The sequence below is a fragment of the Rhinoderma darwinii genome, chromosome 1, assembly GCF_050947455.1.
Source record: "Rhinoderma darwinii isolate aRhiDar2 chromosome 1, aRhiDar2.hap1, whole genome shotgun sequence".
NCBI classification, from domain to species: Eukaryota; Metazoa; Chordata; class Amphibia; order Anura; family Rhinodermatidae; genus Rhinoderma; species Rhinoderma darwinii.
Window position 1 is genome coordinate 515,504,636 of NC_134687.1, and position 16,318 is coordinate 515,520,953.

General features: G+C 45.9%; 1 protein-coding gene across 2 annotated transcripts in view; it reads left to right on the forward strand.

Moving 5' to 3' along the window:
* Window positions 1–3,783: 3,783 nt before the first annotated feature.
* The window catches only part of TRIM36 (tripartite motif containing 36), a 70,203-nt gene continuing 57,668 nt past the window's right edge, over window positions 3,784–16,318 (forward strand). For both annotated transcript variants that reach the window (XM_075836503.1, XM_075836512.1), the window contains exon 1: window positions 3,784–4,014. In XM_075836503.1, coding sequence (XP_075692618.1) covers window positions 3,976–4,014 — 39 coding nt within the window. In that variant the 5' untranslated portion in view covers window positions 3,784–3,975. The remainder of the gene's footprint in view (window positions 4,015–16,318) is intronic.

Consider the following 16,318-nt stretch of genomic DNA (forward strand, 5'->3'; position numbering starts at 1 on the left):
GGTTAGGCCGATACGAACGCGGCGATACCTATTATGTCTAGTTTTTGTCTTTTTTTTCATTTTTTTTCTAATTATAAAGGGCTTGATCAGGGAAACAAGGCGATTATTGTTTTTATTACGTAAAACTTGTATTTATTTATTTATCTAAAACTTTTTTTTTACTTTTTTTCAGTTTTTAGTTTACACATACTAGGGGACTGGAAGATCTGATCTTCTGATCCCTTGTACAATACACTGCACTACTTCTGTATGTACTTGTGTAGTGCAGTGTATTGTAACTGTCACTTTACAACTGACAGTTGAGCCTATTACGTCCTGCCTTGGGCAGGACCTAATAGGCTCCCGTACCTGGCAACCAGGAAGCCGTTGCTAGGCTTCCTGGTTGCCATTGCAACCATCAGAACCCCGCGATTTTTCGCGGGGGGGGCAATGGGGTGCAGAGAGAGCCCCCTCCCTCTGTATCAATCACTTAAATGCCGCTGTCGCTATTGACAGCGGCATTTAAGGGGTTAAACTACAGCAATCGGAGAGGACAGTGATCGCTGTAGTTGCAGTGGGATGTCGGCTGTATATTACAGCCGACATCCGATGAAGATGGAGCGAGCACAGCTCCTGTGCCCGCTTCATCCTCAGGGCGTTACTATACGCCCATTTTCGGGAGGGGGTTAATAAAAATAGTGGTTTTTTTTTTACACCGCTTTCTCTGATCTCCTCACGTATCTCACAGAAGTGAGGAGATCAGAGAAAGTGACAGGAGCTTTCTCCTGCAGACGACGTCACAGACGGCTGTGATTGGTCAGTCTTCAGAGACTGACCAATCACAGCAATCGCCGGCATTGGGGACTGCTAATTGGTCCCCAGGCCGGTAGCAGAGACGGTTAGCTGTCAATGACAGCTGCCGCCGCTGTTCTGTCACTGTGATTTCACATAGTGACAGTTTATTCCTGCGCCGTAATAGTACGTCGAAGGTACGCTGGCATAAGCGGCCAGCGACGTACTATTACGTCGAAGGTACGCAAGGGGTTAATGGAAGAATGTCAGTGTAGCATGTGGTGTGATGTATAACATAGGTTAGCCTGTACTGTGTGTCATACTGTCATGCTATGTTCGGCGATGTTATTATTTACGGTTTCATGGCCTGCGCTGCGTCACAGCAATGTTTGTATGATGACGACTGATTGGCAATGAAGCTTTTTTCAATAAAAAAAAGGCTTGCATGCAGCTGCTTGGCCATGGAAACCAATGCCATGAAGCCCCGGGGAAAAGTTTTTGTGTAGATGTTAATGCCAGAGGAGGTTCGGAACTCTGTAGTTATCGAGTCAGCAGAGCGTATGCACTATGACGTAGCACTCGGCAACCCCGCTCTGTAACTTTTTGTGGTCTGCCACTTCGTGGCTGATTTGCTGTGTTTCCTCTTTACAATAACACCACTCACAGTTGGTCGTGGAATATGTAGGGAAGAAATTTCATGAACTGACTTGTTACGGTGGCATCCTATTAGGGCATGACCACACATGGCGGATTTCCTCCGCAACTGTCCGCATCAATGCCGCACAGAATCTGCGTTGCAGATTCTGCAGCGGATCTGCACAAAATGTGCAGAAAATTGATGCGGACTGGCCGCTGCGAACTGCAGGAAAAGTGCTTCTCTTCTCCCTATTCAGTGCAGGATAGAGAGAAGGGACAGCACTTTCCCTAGTGAAAGTCAAAGAAATTCATACTTACCGCCCGTTGTCTTGGTGACGCGTCCCTCTTTCGGCATCCGGCCCGACCTCCCTGGATGACGCGCCAGTCCATGTGACCGCTGCAGCCTGTGCTTGGCCTGTGATTGGCTGCAGCCGTCACTTACACTGAAACGTCATCCTGGGAGGCCGGACTGGAGACAGACGCAGGGAGTTCTCGGTAAGTATGAACTTATATGTTTTTTTACAGATACATGTATATTGAGATCGGTAGTCACTGTCCCGGGTGCAGAAACAGTTACTGCCGATCGCGTAACTCTTTCAGCACCCTGGACAGTGACTATTTACAGACGTCTCCTAGCAACGCTCCCGTCATTACGGGAGCCCCATTGACTTCCTCAGTCTGGCTGTAGACCTAGAAATACATAGGTCCAGCCAGAATGAAGAAATGTCATGGTAGTAAAAACAATACGCTCCGCAGCACACATAAGATCTGCGGACTTCATTGCGGAATTTTGACTCTCCATTGAAGTCAATGGAGAAATTCCGCCATGAGTCCGCAACCAGTCCGCCACTGCTCCGCAACAGACAGAGCATGCTGCGGACACCAAATTCCGCTCCGCAGCCTATGCTCCGCAGCGGAATTGTACGCATCGTGTAAACGAACACTGCTAAATTAAAGTGAAAGTCAATGGAGAAACGGCTCCGCTGCGGATTAACGCTGCGGAGTGTCCGCAGCGGAATTTAAGTGAAATTCCGCTATGTGTGAACCCGCCCTTACAGTGCCACGCTGGAATTCAGTGAGCTCTTTACAACGACCCCTTCTTTCACAAATGTTTGTAAAGGCAGATTACTTGGCTAGGTGCTTTATTTTATACACATGTGGCAACGGGACTGAGTAAAACACTTGTGTACCCCAATACTTTTGTCCATATAGTGTATATGCCTATGGGGGAGTTTGGGTAGAAAGCAGTCAGCTATATTAGGCCTTGTTCACATCTGTGTTCGAGACTCTGCGCTATTGTTTCCAGTAAAATCATGGACACCCTGACGGAAATCTGGCTGAACCTATTAACGTCAATGGGTTCCGTCGCCCGCCGGCGGTGTACGTGGTGCAACAGAACAGTCGCTTCCGGTTTCCCCTTGTTCTGCTCCTCTGACGGAGCAGAGCAATGGAAAGCCCCGGCACTGGTGTGAACCTGGCCTTATGCGTATAGCTGGCATTAGGAGAGATCTTTTTGAATGGAAAAGATATGTGAAAACAGAGGCTTCAATAAAACAACAACTGACTGTTATATGTAAACCAAGGAATAGTAAGTCAAAACCCTGCAAACAAAAGCATTTATTTACAGAGAAGCAGTCTGTGTACATAAAAGGTAACTCCACCCAAAATAATGCCCCCGTTTACCCTTGGTTACCCATCCAATCAATGAAGTCTACCATGCCTTCAAGAAGTTATACTATTGTCAAGAGGTTGTCACAGCCCCTCCCTCATATTACTAAACTGTGATATAATCTTGTATCATATGTGAAAGGTGAATAAAAAAGGCAAAGCAATATGACACGATGTCAAACACAGGTGGCATTGTGTAACTGAAGTAGTACAGCAATTCTCCATGTTAGGAAAGGGCACCAACTTTGCTTGATAATGTAACCGAACCAACCTGACCACTGATTGGACCACATATTGTAGCTACCATTATGGGTTCAATAATCAATGTTCCAGCTTGTTATAGGTTAGATTACTGTAAACATAGATACCCTATGGTCAGGCCATTTTGGCTTGATGAGTGTTGTAGTTCCAGTGCAGCTGGTCACAAGTATCATGTCTTCATTGAATTTCCTTCGCAGGCTATCACATTATGCAGCATCTCCATTCCCTCCCTTCATTATCACTGTGACCCCCCTCCCTGAAAGTGATTGAGACAACCCGCCCAGTAGAGACATGGCAGACCTCTGGTGCCCGGCAGAGGGAGTGTTCTGAAATTCCGCCCAAGTCTTGAGTCCTTAGTAACGCCCCCTCAATTCATCATCCAATAGAAACATTGGTATTCAATATTCCACGCCCCTTATGTAAATACGCAGTCGTTCCGGAGACAGTTGGACGCTAGTCAGTCAGTGAGTGCTGGGTATAGACGCAGGAGCGGTCTTCACGCGTGTGCTTCACTTACTACGTCCCAGGCTTCTATTGTTGAGTCACGGAGCCATTGACGCATAGAACACGGGGCTCTGGAAGTACGTGAGTGCGCCCGACACTATCCCTGGGGCTGACCGTGTGGTGACCGCTCCGAGGATGGAGATGCAGCCAGTGCCGGAAGCGGGGGACAGCCAAGTAGGTGACATGTCCGCATGTGGCACGGAGATGTGTAACATATGTGATGGGGACTAGTAGATGCAGTCAATGCACGTTATTCCATAGGGTACCGGTGCTGTGTGAGGGATGCTATAGGTAACCGGATAGGTCTATCGCAGCAGGGCTCTCTGGAATTGCCCTTGTTGCTGTGGGAAGCCGGTTAGAGTGTAAGCTTCGTGGGCACAGCTGCTAATCACGGCTGTATATAATGAGCAGGTGCTATAATCCTATTATTACATGTCTAGGTTGTGCACTGGGAACATAGATCTGTAGACACTCAGGATTTATTAATCTTGTCCCCCAATATATCTTCATAATAAAGTTGGTGTACAGAATGGCGCAGTGATGGCGCCCGTGGCATTGCTTCATGATCAACCGGTGTTCCTTTTATTTTTGATAATTAGAATGTGGCATGTATCTCAGTCTCCATTTCTTTATGCTGATAATACTGCGGAGATGACTGACAGGCCGGGCATCTCGTCGTCCCATCACACTAGAGTTGGGTAATAAGGTGCGATGTGTCCTGTGGGCATAGGGGGCATGTATGGATGGCCCTCTGCGTTGACCGGTGTAGAGGACAAGTACAGACTTTATAGTGTTCAAATAATGTGCCCCTGTACCGGTGAGAGTACCCTTCTTGGACTCCTAATGTCTGGGGGTCTTTCTTCTTTTTACAATTTGGTTGTTTGGAAATCGGGATGCTGGCTGCCGTGTACCCCCATATCTGACGCAGAGCGCTGCTACTTTCTTTTGCTTGAGTATGAGACTTCTTCTCTGCCGGTATTACTGGTGCAGCTCCACCTATACTCATAGTATTGGGCACTTTGCAGCATCATTGTAGGTTGCAGTAAAGCACGGGGCGTCACCCGGTCCTAGCAGCATTTCGGCAGTCCTTTACTGTAAGTGACACGGCAAGTTCGCGTCCAGTTTGTTTTGCTGCATCATCACTATCCTGAGCCTTATTTTAATTTTTTTTTACAGAACGTTTAGATGCGTCACTATAAAATGCCAAGTCTTGTTATGCCCATGGGCATATTCCAGTTCTGTGTTGTATGGACTTGTAACTCGACACTAATGGAATTGCATGGGCCCATTGTATTTATTGATCTCCATTTTCTAGAGGTTCAGAGGTTTGCCATGCAACACCACTGGTATATTATGGCGGGATTGATTCTATGGCAGAATAGTGTCTCGTGGAGGCGCTCTGGGCGGCTACATCTCGATAATGCTGACGGGTAGCCGTGTGTGCGGGTGTACAGCAATGCCACTTGTATGGACTCGAAGGGTATGCGCAAACGTAGCGGGAATACTGCATGTTTTCCATCCAGATCTGCGGGTAGAAATCCGCAGCGGATTACGGTACCAGCCATGTAAATAAGATATTTGAACAAATCTCTTCATGCTGGGGAATTTTTAACGTAACACGGCTGTAAAATACTCGTGTGAATCAGGCCTTAGGGGAAGTAGATTACTAAGCAGATTTTGGTTGTATGTTACGTCTATTGACTCAATGCAACTGGTGGAATTGGCGATAACTAGTGACCGCAGCATCTAAGCAGTTAGAAATAGGGGAATGTGCCCCCCCCCCCCCTCCGACAACCTATAACAGCCACAACTTTTTTTTGTTTTTTCCAGTCAGTAGAGTGGTGTGAGGGCTTATTTTTTTTGCAGGAGGAGTTGTAGCTACTTTTGGCAACTTTTGAAAGTACAATCTAATGTACTAGGAAATGGAAAAAGTTGTTTGCGGGCTGAAATGGGGGGCGGGGACTGCAATTCCTCCGGGTTTTTTTTGGGCCTAGTGTGTGTAATAAATCTCATAAATTATGCTATAAATTTGTTGCGTCCGTGACCATACCAAATGTGAGTTTATGTATTGCTTTTTTGTTTGTTTGTTTTTTTTTTTCTAATGCCCCATGCACACGTGCTTTTGTGGCCGCATTTCCCCTGAAAATCCATGGGAGAATTGCCACCCCATTCATTCCTTTGGGGCCATGCACACGACTAGCCTGTGTACTGATAGCAAACAGGCATTTGTTAGGTCATACCTAAGCATACCCTAATGGGAAATATGGGCAGACACCCCTGGGGTCCTTCAATGGACTCTGGGCTGTCTGCCCATATATGGTATGTCCCTTGACTGCATCACCGCCTAGATTGCAGCATTCACGGGGAATAGCGGTGGTGTTCAGAGGTTTCTCTGGTCTCTGCAGTTAGAGCTGGGCCATGGCTCTGTAATACAGCCATTGACCCGCTCCTGACAATTAGTGTGTGTGTGCGACCGGCGCTGCACTAATGAGCGCCGGCACTGAAGACCGAACATGGGGGTGTTTTGCAGTGCACCCGCCATGTTCTGTCTTCAGCGCCGGCGCTCATTAGTGCATAACCTCATGCTGACCACGCGTGCACACTTGTCAAGAGCGGGGCAATGACTGTATTATGCAGCCCCGCTCGAACTACATTCATGTGTTACAATACTAAGCTGTGCAGCCGCACAGCTTGGTATCAAACTACATAAGTGAACGGTATCAAACAGTTTTGGGGTGCACGGCATTGAAATATTATCGATCTTTCGATGCATCGTGCAACCCTACTTATACTAAACTACTTGTTAAAAATTGTTTTGCTTCACCACGTTCTGAGACACACACAATCTCTTTTTTTTTTTTGCAGGACGAGCTGTAGGTTTTATTGGCACCATTTTTTGGTACATACAACTTTTTGATCACTTTTTATGAAGCCTTTTTTTTTTTTTTTCTTTCAGCTAAGGTGACCAAAAAGCAGCGAATTTGTCGGTTTTTATTTCTCTTACGGCGTTCACTGTGCAAGTTAATGGTATATTGTAGTAGTTCGGACTTTCACGGCCGCAGCGATAGAAATTGTTTCTTTTTTCTGTTATTTTAGAGGGGAAAAAAGGGGGAATTTTGAAATGTAATTTTCTTTTTCTTCACAAACTTTTTTTATTTTCTTATTTTTTTTGTAACACATTTTATTAGTCTCCCTAGGGGACTTGAACCTGCTGGTACAATGCACAGCAATACTGATGTATTGTAGTCTATTGTCATTGTTACAGAGGGAGAGTAAAGGCATGCCTGGGCGCCTTCATTAGGCCCCTGGGCTCTGCTCTGACAACCATCAGGGGGGGGTCAATGAGCTGTCAGAGGGGGCCACCCTCCTCTTTAACTCTAAGGGTATGTGCACACGACCTCTTTTCTGACGTAATGGAGGCGATTTACGCCTCGAATTACGCCTGAAAAGACTGCCCCAATACGTCGGCAAACATCTGCCCATTGCTTGCAATGGGTCTTACGATGTTTTCTCATAGACGCTATTGAAAACCGCTCCACAAACAGCCGTAGAAAATGCCGCGAAAAACGTGAGTTGCTAAAAAAATGTCTGAAAATCAGGAGCTGTTTTCCCTTGAAAACAGCTCCGTGTTTTTGACTCTGCGTGTGAACATACCCCAACACTTCAGAGGGGTTAAATTACCAGGAACAGTGACCGACTGCAGAGGGATTCCCCGTGTTTGATCACGTCACCGGGTTTCCGATGACTAGATCAAAGCGGGGGGTTACCTTTGATCTTGCTGCAGTCACAGACCGCGGCAATCAAAGGGTTAAACAGCTGGGGTCCGACTGTTTTCCGACCCCAGCCGTATTCAGCAGGCTGCTCTAATTTCACAAGCCGTTCGTTATAGCTACTGCTTAGAGGATGACCGCTCAGCCTAATTTACAGCGACGCCAAAAGACGTTGCTGTAGACTTAGGACATGCACCGCCTGCTGTCAAAAGAAGGTGGGCGGGCATTAAGGAGTTAAGTTTCTATTAAGGAAAACAAAACAAAACACATGTTCATCAAAATCATCCTCTAACAACGAATGATGTATAATTGATCTGAGAAAGTATCTAACCTTCAGCGTCATTGGTCAAACCCCTTAACGCACCACGACGTAATTGAATGCCGTGTTGCGGGGGTGGGGATGTATGGAGAAGGCTCATGCGCTGAGCCCGCTCCATACACTGACACCCAGGACTAACTGCTAACTGCAGGGACCTATATTAGTCTATGGGGCCTTGCAGACAGTCCGTGTTTTTTGCGCAGCGCAAGTCGCTGCATAAAACTCACGACATGTCCGTTCTTTGAGCGTTTTTCTCGCATCACGCACCCATTGAAGTCAATGGGTGCGTGAAAACCACGCATGTCGCACGGAAGCACTTCCGTGGGACGCGCGTGATTCGCGCAACAGCGGTGAAAAGGATGAATCAAAACAGAAAAGCACCACGTGCTTTTCTGTTTACAAACATCCAAACGGAGTGTCATAGTGATGGCGGCTGTGCGAAAATCTCGCAACCGTGCATCATACGCTGCTGACACACGGAGCTGGTTAAGTGGCTTTTGCTCAGGCAAAATGTCGCGTTTTTTGCGTGCGCAAAACGCACACGCTCGTGTAAACCCGGCCTAAGGCTGGATTCACACGAGCGTGTGCTTTTTGCGCATGCAAAAACGCGGCGTTTTGCCTGAGCAAAAGCCACTTAACCAGCTCCGTGTGTCAGCAGCGTATGATGCGCGGTTGCGAGATTTTCGCGCAGCCGCCATCACTATGACACTCCGTTTGGATGTTTGTAAACAGAAAAGCACGTGGTGCTTTTCTGTTTTCATTCATCCTTTTCACCGCTGTTGCGCGAATCACGTGCTTCCGTGCGACATGCGTGGTTTTCACGCACCCATTGACTTCAATGGGTGCGTGATGCGTGAAAAACGCTCAAAGAACGGACATGTCGTGACTTTTACGCAGCAGACTCACGATGCATGAAAATCACGCACCTGTCTGTAATGCCCCATAGACTAATATAGGTCTGTGCAACACGCGTTGCACGGACGTATATCCCGTTCGTTTGAATAGGTCCTAAGGGTAAGGCCACACACAATGTTTACAGCTGAAAAATCGGAAGCAGAACGCCTACAAGCATCTGCCCATTGGTTTCAATGGGAAATACGGCGTTCTGTTTCGACAGGGCGTTTTTTACGTGGTCGTTTTCCAAAACCGGCACGTAAAAAGACGCCCACCAAAATGAAGTGCGCATCACTTCTTGGGACGTTTTTGGAGCCGTTTTTCATTGACTTTATAGAAAAACAGCTCCAAAAACGGCCGTTAAACGCGAGTTTGATTAAAAAATGGCTGAAAATCATGAGCCGTTTTCCCTTTTGTTTAGTAAGCGCGTGAACATACCCTTAGCCTTTTGGTGTGTCCTATAACAGACCCGAAATGGCTGCTGGACACTGCTTAGCAATTTGAAGACACCTTTTCCTGGCTTGTTGGGGGGGGGGGGGGTGAGATTCCCTCCCACATTTACGGCAGTTGTGAGTCAGGTTGCTTTTCCTTATTCACCTTGCTATAATTCTGGGAAGTGCTCCCCCCTGGTGGCCAACATAGGAAAACATGTCAAATTATTATTTGATTTTTAATACTTTCCACCATATGGAAGAAAAAAAAATACAGCAAAAAATATAATAGCAATAAGTAACGACACTTAAAAAAAAAAAAAAAAGGTTTCATTCGTGACACATTCCCTTTAAGTATAATCTTACCTTTTTAAAATGCCACAAAACTGTAGCACATACGTAACAGAGCTTTAAGAGCCTGCCCTTTTATCTGATACATTACCAGTATTGGCTATGAACAACTGCAAAGTGTGAACTGGGCCTAAGGCCTTATTTACACAAACGTGTTTCACGTCCGTGATACGCGCCGATCACATCATGTACAAGATAGGGCACTTATAATGTGGTGACAGAGCCTCTTTAAACACTGATTCGAGGGGTGCCAAACACTGGAACCCACACTGATCTTTAACAGTGCAGATTTCTGCCACCAGATCTAAACACTTTGGGGGGAATTTATCAACCTTTCTATGCCAGAATGAAACGTTTCTATTTCTGGCATGGAAACGCATTGTGTGTGTCTGTTTTTTCTTTATTTATTTTTTTGCCACCCTCGGCACTTTTATTGAAATGGGGTGTGGCTTGGCAAAAGGTGTCGCCGGCCCGACACATTTATTATAATTGGCGTAAATTGTAGTGGAGATCTACGCCAGCTGGCGATAAGCTGGCGTAGATTTCCCTTTGTGGGACGTAGCTAGGTAGTCTTGTGCTGGGATCTGTCTTTCACCCCCCCATCAGAGACTACCATTCTCCCCCATTGGACAATTAAACAAAAGTATGCTGACCTCACTGCTATTCTCCCCTCTGGGTCCCTCCGCACGTCGCAGCTCATGTAACATACTGGTGTCAGGATGTTGTATTTGACAGCATTGACATTTAGTGCTGTCGCATATAGGGCCCTAATTCTGCTCTGCGCCAGGACCTTGTAGGTGCCGCTGAGCGAACATGAGTGGACACTAAGAGGAGTGCTTTGTTTTCTCATGTTCAATGGGGAGAGGGAAAAGAACGCCGTATGGCCAGCAGGAATATGCAACAGATTTATTAAGGGGCAAGTACCTTATAATAAACCTGTGGCATCTTCCTCCAGTGGAGCAGATGGGGGCAGATTTACTAAAACTCTGTTTTCATATGTCCGTATTAACTATGTGGACGTATCCTATATGAGCATTGTTGCTGTCCAGCATGCTGAGGGCTGCAATAAGTGGGATCACTGACAAGCTTTAGAAAGTCATTCTTGTTTAAAGAGGATTTGTCACCAGTTTAGTAATGAAAATCTCCTAGCTAATCTAATAGGCGCTGTCACGCTGATGCCAGGAGGGAAGGGGGATCACTTCAAGCATCTGTATCTCCAGCTGTGGACCACCTAGAACAGCGGTTCTGGTCATGAGATTCTAATCTTTCATATGCCATCAGGATTCAGTTCTAGCTGTGAAACAACCAGATGTATCACCAGTTGAAAACAGTCGGAAATTGAAGCTGAATACTATATGATCACTCAGTGTTGCTGGGCTGCGAAGAAAACTGTATTATGCTGATTGGATAGCGTCTTACAGAAAACATTACACCGCCCAGAGTGAAGAGTAATCTCCCATTTAGCAAGTATAGCCGAATTAGCATATTTAGAAAAATGCACATAATTTTGCAAGTAAACTCTTAAAAAATGTTTTAACACTACGGTAGTTACCAGCTACATAGCGCCTACTAGATTAGTTAGGAGATGGGGCATTAATAAGCTAATGACAGCTCCTCAATGATATGCTGCCAGTAAATCAGACATTGGTAAATTATCTAGTTCATTTCAAGCCTGCCTTCAAACCAATAGGAAGATGCCGGACCCAGATATCAAATTCTTCAGTCCGTTTTCTCTTTTGGTGCGATTTCAAATGGCCGTATTGGGTTGGTGGGTGATGGATAATGCTGTGTGGAATGGGTAGCATGGTCTGCAGTAGTGTGTCCGCATGGGTGTATCAGAACCCATCTTCGTTGTAAGAGTGGCAGGAATCAAAAGGGGACGGATAGGGCTACGGTACGCTATTGGATTTAGTGCTACATAGTAATGTCTGTCTAAGGGTCCTTTTACACTGGCCCGTTTTTGGCCACAACAAGCGGTGATCAGACCTTCATTGTCGCTAGTATGGGGATGAGCGCTTGTTACTATGATCGCTCCTCTGCATACATTATAATGTCGGCAGACGACACTGAGATATCTGTCCAAAACGATAATATTTTCGGCTGCATAAACGATACAATCGGCAGATGAATGAGCATTTGCTCGTTCATCGGCTGATCGTTGCGATAATAGGGAACGGGCGTTCTGTGAACACTCGTTTGACGATAATTGGCCTGTGTAAAAAGGCCTCTACAGTCGCGGCATACATAAATGCCCTTGCAGTGGTAATATGTGAACTGTAACACAGTAGTTAATATATTCATACACTTCCAGGAGGAATGAGTAGAGCAAAATGAAGAATTCTAAGAGCTGCTCCTAGATGTGGTGGTTTTGAGGAATCCAAATATTTACTAAAATAGATGTGCCAGGAGAGCTACATGGATGGCTGGATCTGCGACGGCTACGGTTTCCAGCAGCTCTCTGCTCTGGCTTAAAGACAGGGGTCCTCAATGGCGGGCATCTCTATGTCCATATGCCATAATAGAACATACAGAAAGGGACTTCTGGGTGAGACAACCTCCTGTGTGGGTTTTTCTTTTTCTCTCTAGGAAGTATGTAGTTCAGATAATCCGAACAGAATATTAATTCAATGCCTTGCATCACCCCCCCTCAGTCAACATGATTGTCGACGTTGCCACATTAGGTGAGCTTGTAACGTGCTAATCTGTATTTGCTCTATAAGGCCTCATTTACACGAGCGTAATATACGTGCGTGCGACGCGCGTGCTTTTCACGCGTGTCGTACGCACCTATATTACTCTATGGGGCAGTGCAGACAATGCGTGAATTTTGCGTAGCGCGAGTGCGTTGCGTAAAACTCACGACATGTTCTATAATCGTGCGTTTTTCGCGCATCACGCACCCATTGAAGTCAATGGGTGCATGAAAACCACGCATGCCACACGGAAGCACTTCCGTGCGAAATGCATGATTCGCGCAATAGCTGTCAAACTGAATGTAAACAGAAAAGCACCACGTGCTTTTCTGTTTACAAACATCCGAACGGAGTGTCTTAGAGATGAGCGAACCGAACTTCACCGGGTTCGGCCGAACTCGTTTTGACCGAACCCAGCAAAAAATGTTGCGGTACGTGACGTCAGGAGACAGTCGCTGTCCAGGGTGCTGAAATAGTTAAACTGGTTCAGCACCCTGCACAGTGACTTATGATCACAATATACATGAACGTGTAAAAAAAAAAAAAATGAAGTTCTGACTTACCGATAACTCCCGGCTTCTTCCTCCAGTCTGACCTCCCGGGATGACAATTCAGTCCAAGTGACCGCTCCAGCCATTCACAGGCCAAGCACAGGCTGCAGCGCTCACATGGACTGCCGCGTCATCCAGGGAGGTGGGGCCGGATGTCAAGAGAGGCGCGTCTCCAAGGACGCGGCCGGGAAGTTCTCGGTAAGTACGAACCTCCTTTTTTTTTTTTTTTTAAAAGGTTGCTCGATATGGTGATCGGAATTCAATGTCGAGGGTGCTGAAAGAGTTACTGCCGATCAGTTAACTCTTTCAGCACCCTGGACAGTGACTGACGTCGACTAGCCTCATCTCTATGATGGCGGCTGCGCGAAAATCACGCAGCCGCGCATCATACACGGATGACACGGAGCTGTCAAGTGCCTTTTGCGCGCGCAAAACGCACACGCTCGTGTAAATGAGGCCTAAGGCTAGGTTTACACCATTTGCCATTCCATTGTTCTCCATTAGGGGAGCAGAACAAGGAAAAAAATCTGGAAATGCTGGTCCGTTGCACCAGAGACACCACCAGCGGCCGACGGGACCCTTGACTAATGTGTTCCATTGGGGTGTCTGCGCTATTTCCAGTATTCTTGGGCGGATCTGCAACGGAGGCCCCTAACTGAGCCTGCTTCGCAGATGTGAACGAGGCCTTCGCTTTCTTTAAGAGTAAGTAAAGAGTAAGTAATAGTTGATTTGGATCGTCTCCATAGCAGGGAAAGTAATGATCTGCACCTTGTACTGTGTATGCTTTTACAATTAGGATAAGATTTCAGATTGCGGTTTATTACATTTGGAGTCCGGAGTAGTTGCAGACACTGCCTGCTGAGATGAGCACGGCTTCCTCTGCAATGTGTGCTCCCTTAGTTCTTTTCCCATAGAAATCTGGAATGAGCAGACACAACTCCCCTTCCAAATGATTAACTGCAGGCCTGAGCTTTCTCCTAATTCGCTCAGCCGCATTGTAATTCACTGTGAGCCGGGCATCTGTGTAATTGAAGGAGACAGAGCCTCATCCTGCAGCTACAAACCGTCACTCAGACTGCTGTGGCAAATTGTGGTGCAAACAAACATGAGTTAGCTCAGTAGACTAGCAAACAAGATGTGGATACATAGCCGTCATCCACGCAGGTTGCTGACAGGGCGATATAGGGGAGGGGATTTTAAATGTACCTATTTTTTTTGTCATGCCAGTTGCATGACCGAGAGAATGTTTAAAGAGGCTCTGTCACCAGATTATAAGTGCTCTATCTCCTACATAATCTGATTGGCGCTGTAATGTAGATAACAGCAGTGGTTTTTATTTTGAAAATGATCATTTTTGAGCAAGTTATGAGCTAGTTTAGATTTATGCTAATGAGTTTCTCAATGGACAACAGGGCGTGTTTTTACTTTTAACCAACTGGGTGTTGTAGAGAGGAGTGTATGACGCTGACCAATCAGTGACTAATCAGTGTCCTGCACTCTCATTGTTCCAGCCCAGCATGATCCACAGCACAGTGTGATTGTGCAGTGAAAGTAAACATGCCCAGTTGCTAAAAACACAATACACGCCCAGTTGGAAATAAGAGAAAACACGCCCAGTTGTCCATTAGAAAGGCTCATTTGCATAAATATAAAATTGCTCATAACTTAGCCAAAAATGATCGTTTTTCAAAATAAAAACCACTTATCTACATTACAGCGCTGATCAGATTATGAAGGAGATAGAGGCTCTGTCACCAGATTATAAGTGCCCTAAGTCCCATGAGGCTGCTAGAGATGTCACTCAGAGTAGTGTGGCACATTAGACTGCTGCGCTAGGGGAATCAAACATCGGTTTCTCGGTCGTAGATGGCCTTTATGAGCCTCTGGCAATTACAGGATTGTGGTGTGCTTGGTGGTTTATATTTCTGGGTACCAGGGATTCAGAAAAGGGAGACAGAGGACTGCAAATTTTTGTAACCCTACCTACTAACCATATAATACAAGCCGTAAGTCAATAAGCCAATAAAACTATGGCAATTATTTGTTTACCTTGTCAACAGTCCCACATTTATCTTCTCTAACTAGATGTTTATGGAAGTTCTCAAAACTGGGCCACTAAAGTGTCAAGTTGACCACTTTAATCCTTAATGCTAATTGATGTACATGTATCTAATTTGTGCACATGTACATCAGTGGGATTGCACGATCACAGAATCGGGAGCCAATAGGTCATTGACAGCCGGGATGGAAGATAACTTTGATCCTGGACATTTAACCCCTTAGTTGCCTCCATCCTTATAAACCACAGCATCCAAGATGTTTGACAGAGGGAGTAGTCTCCCTCTATGAGCCCATGGGCGCCCATCGACCCCATTTGGCTGATTAAGTGAAAGCTAAATGATGCTGAAAGAACATTTCTCCTGCCCAGCATGTAATGGGCAGGGCTTCACAAACACTATCTCACTTTTTTCCTATCTTCTTCCATTATTTACATATCGGTGCCCTATATGTAAATAAGCCCCTGAGCGGTCAATGGGGCGTTTCTATCTAACTAAATGGCAAGGCGTGATCTCTGACACTGTCCAATCGGCTACGGACTGTCAGGGCGGCTTGCGCTGCATTCCTTCTCGTGAGAGCACTCTCTGCAGAACCACTGTGTTTTCTCGCGGGAGGAAACACAGCGCAAGCCGCCCTGACACTGTCCGTAGCTGATTGACAGTTATGGGGCTTATTTACATATTCGGCGCCAAATATAACGGCACCGATATGTAAATAACGGAGGAAGATAGGAAAATAATTTTAGGTAAGTGTTTGTGAAGCCCTGGCTATTACATGCTGCACTCAGATGAATGGTTCTCTTCAATAAAAAAAATATATATAAATTTTTCCCATACAGTGGTTTTTATTGTGCAAAAGTCTAAAAGACAAACAAAGAATATAAAAAATAATAATAATCTATACATATGGTATCCCTGCAATCTTAACGACCTGGATAATATCCACACGTTTAGGTGCCATACACACTAACGTATTTTTTTTTTAATCCGTAATTACTGACTCATTCAGTTCTATGGGCTATGGACACCTATCCATATTTTTACGGATGTCAATATAACAAGTTTACCTACCCCAGGACTAGTCATAAGTAAAGTATGCTGCCTTAGGCTGGGTTCACACTCTGTTTTTTGACGCGGAAACCGTGCCGCAAAATGCGCCAAACTGCCGAAAATGCCTCCCATTTATTTCAATGGGAGGCGGCGGTGTGTTTTTCTGCCGCGAGCAGAAAAACCGGCTCACGCAAAAAAGGGACATGCCCTATCTTTGGCCATTTACGCCTCTGACCTCCCATTGACATCAATGGGAGGCAGAGAAAGCGTATTTCGCAGCGTTTTTTGCCTGCGGCACTCAATGGCCGCGGGTGGAAAACACCGCAAAAATCTGCGTGCCGGCAGAGGAAAATCGGCCTCAA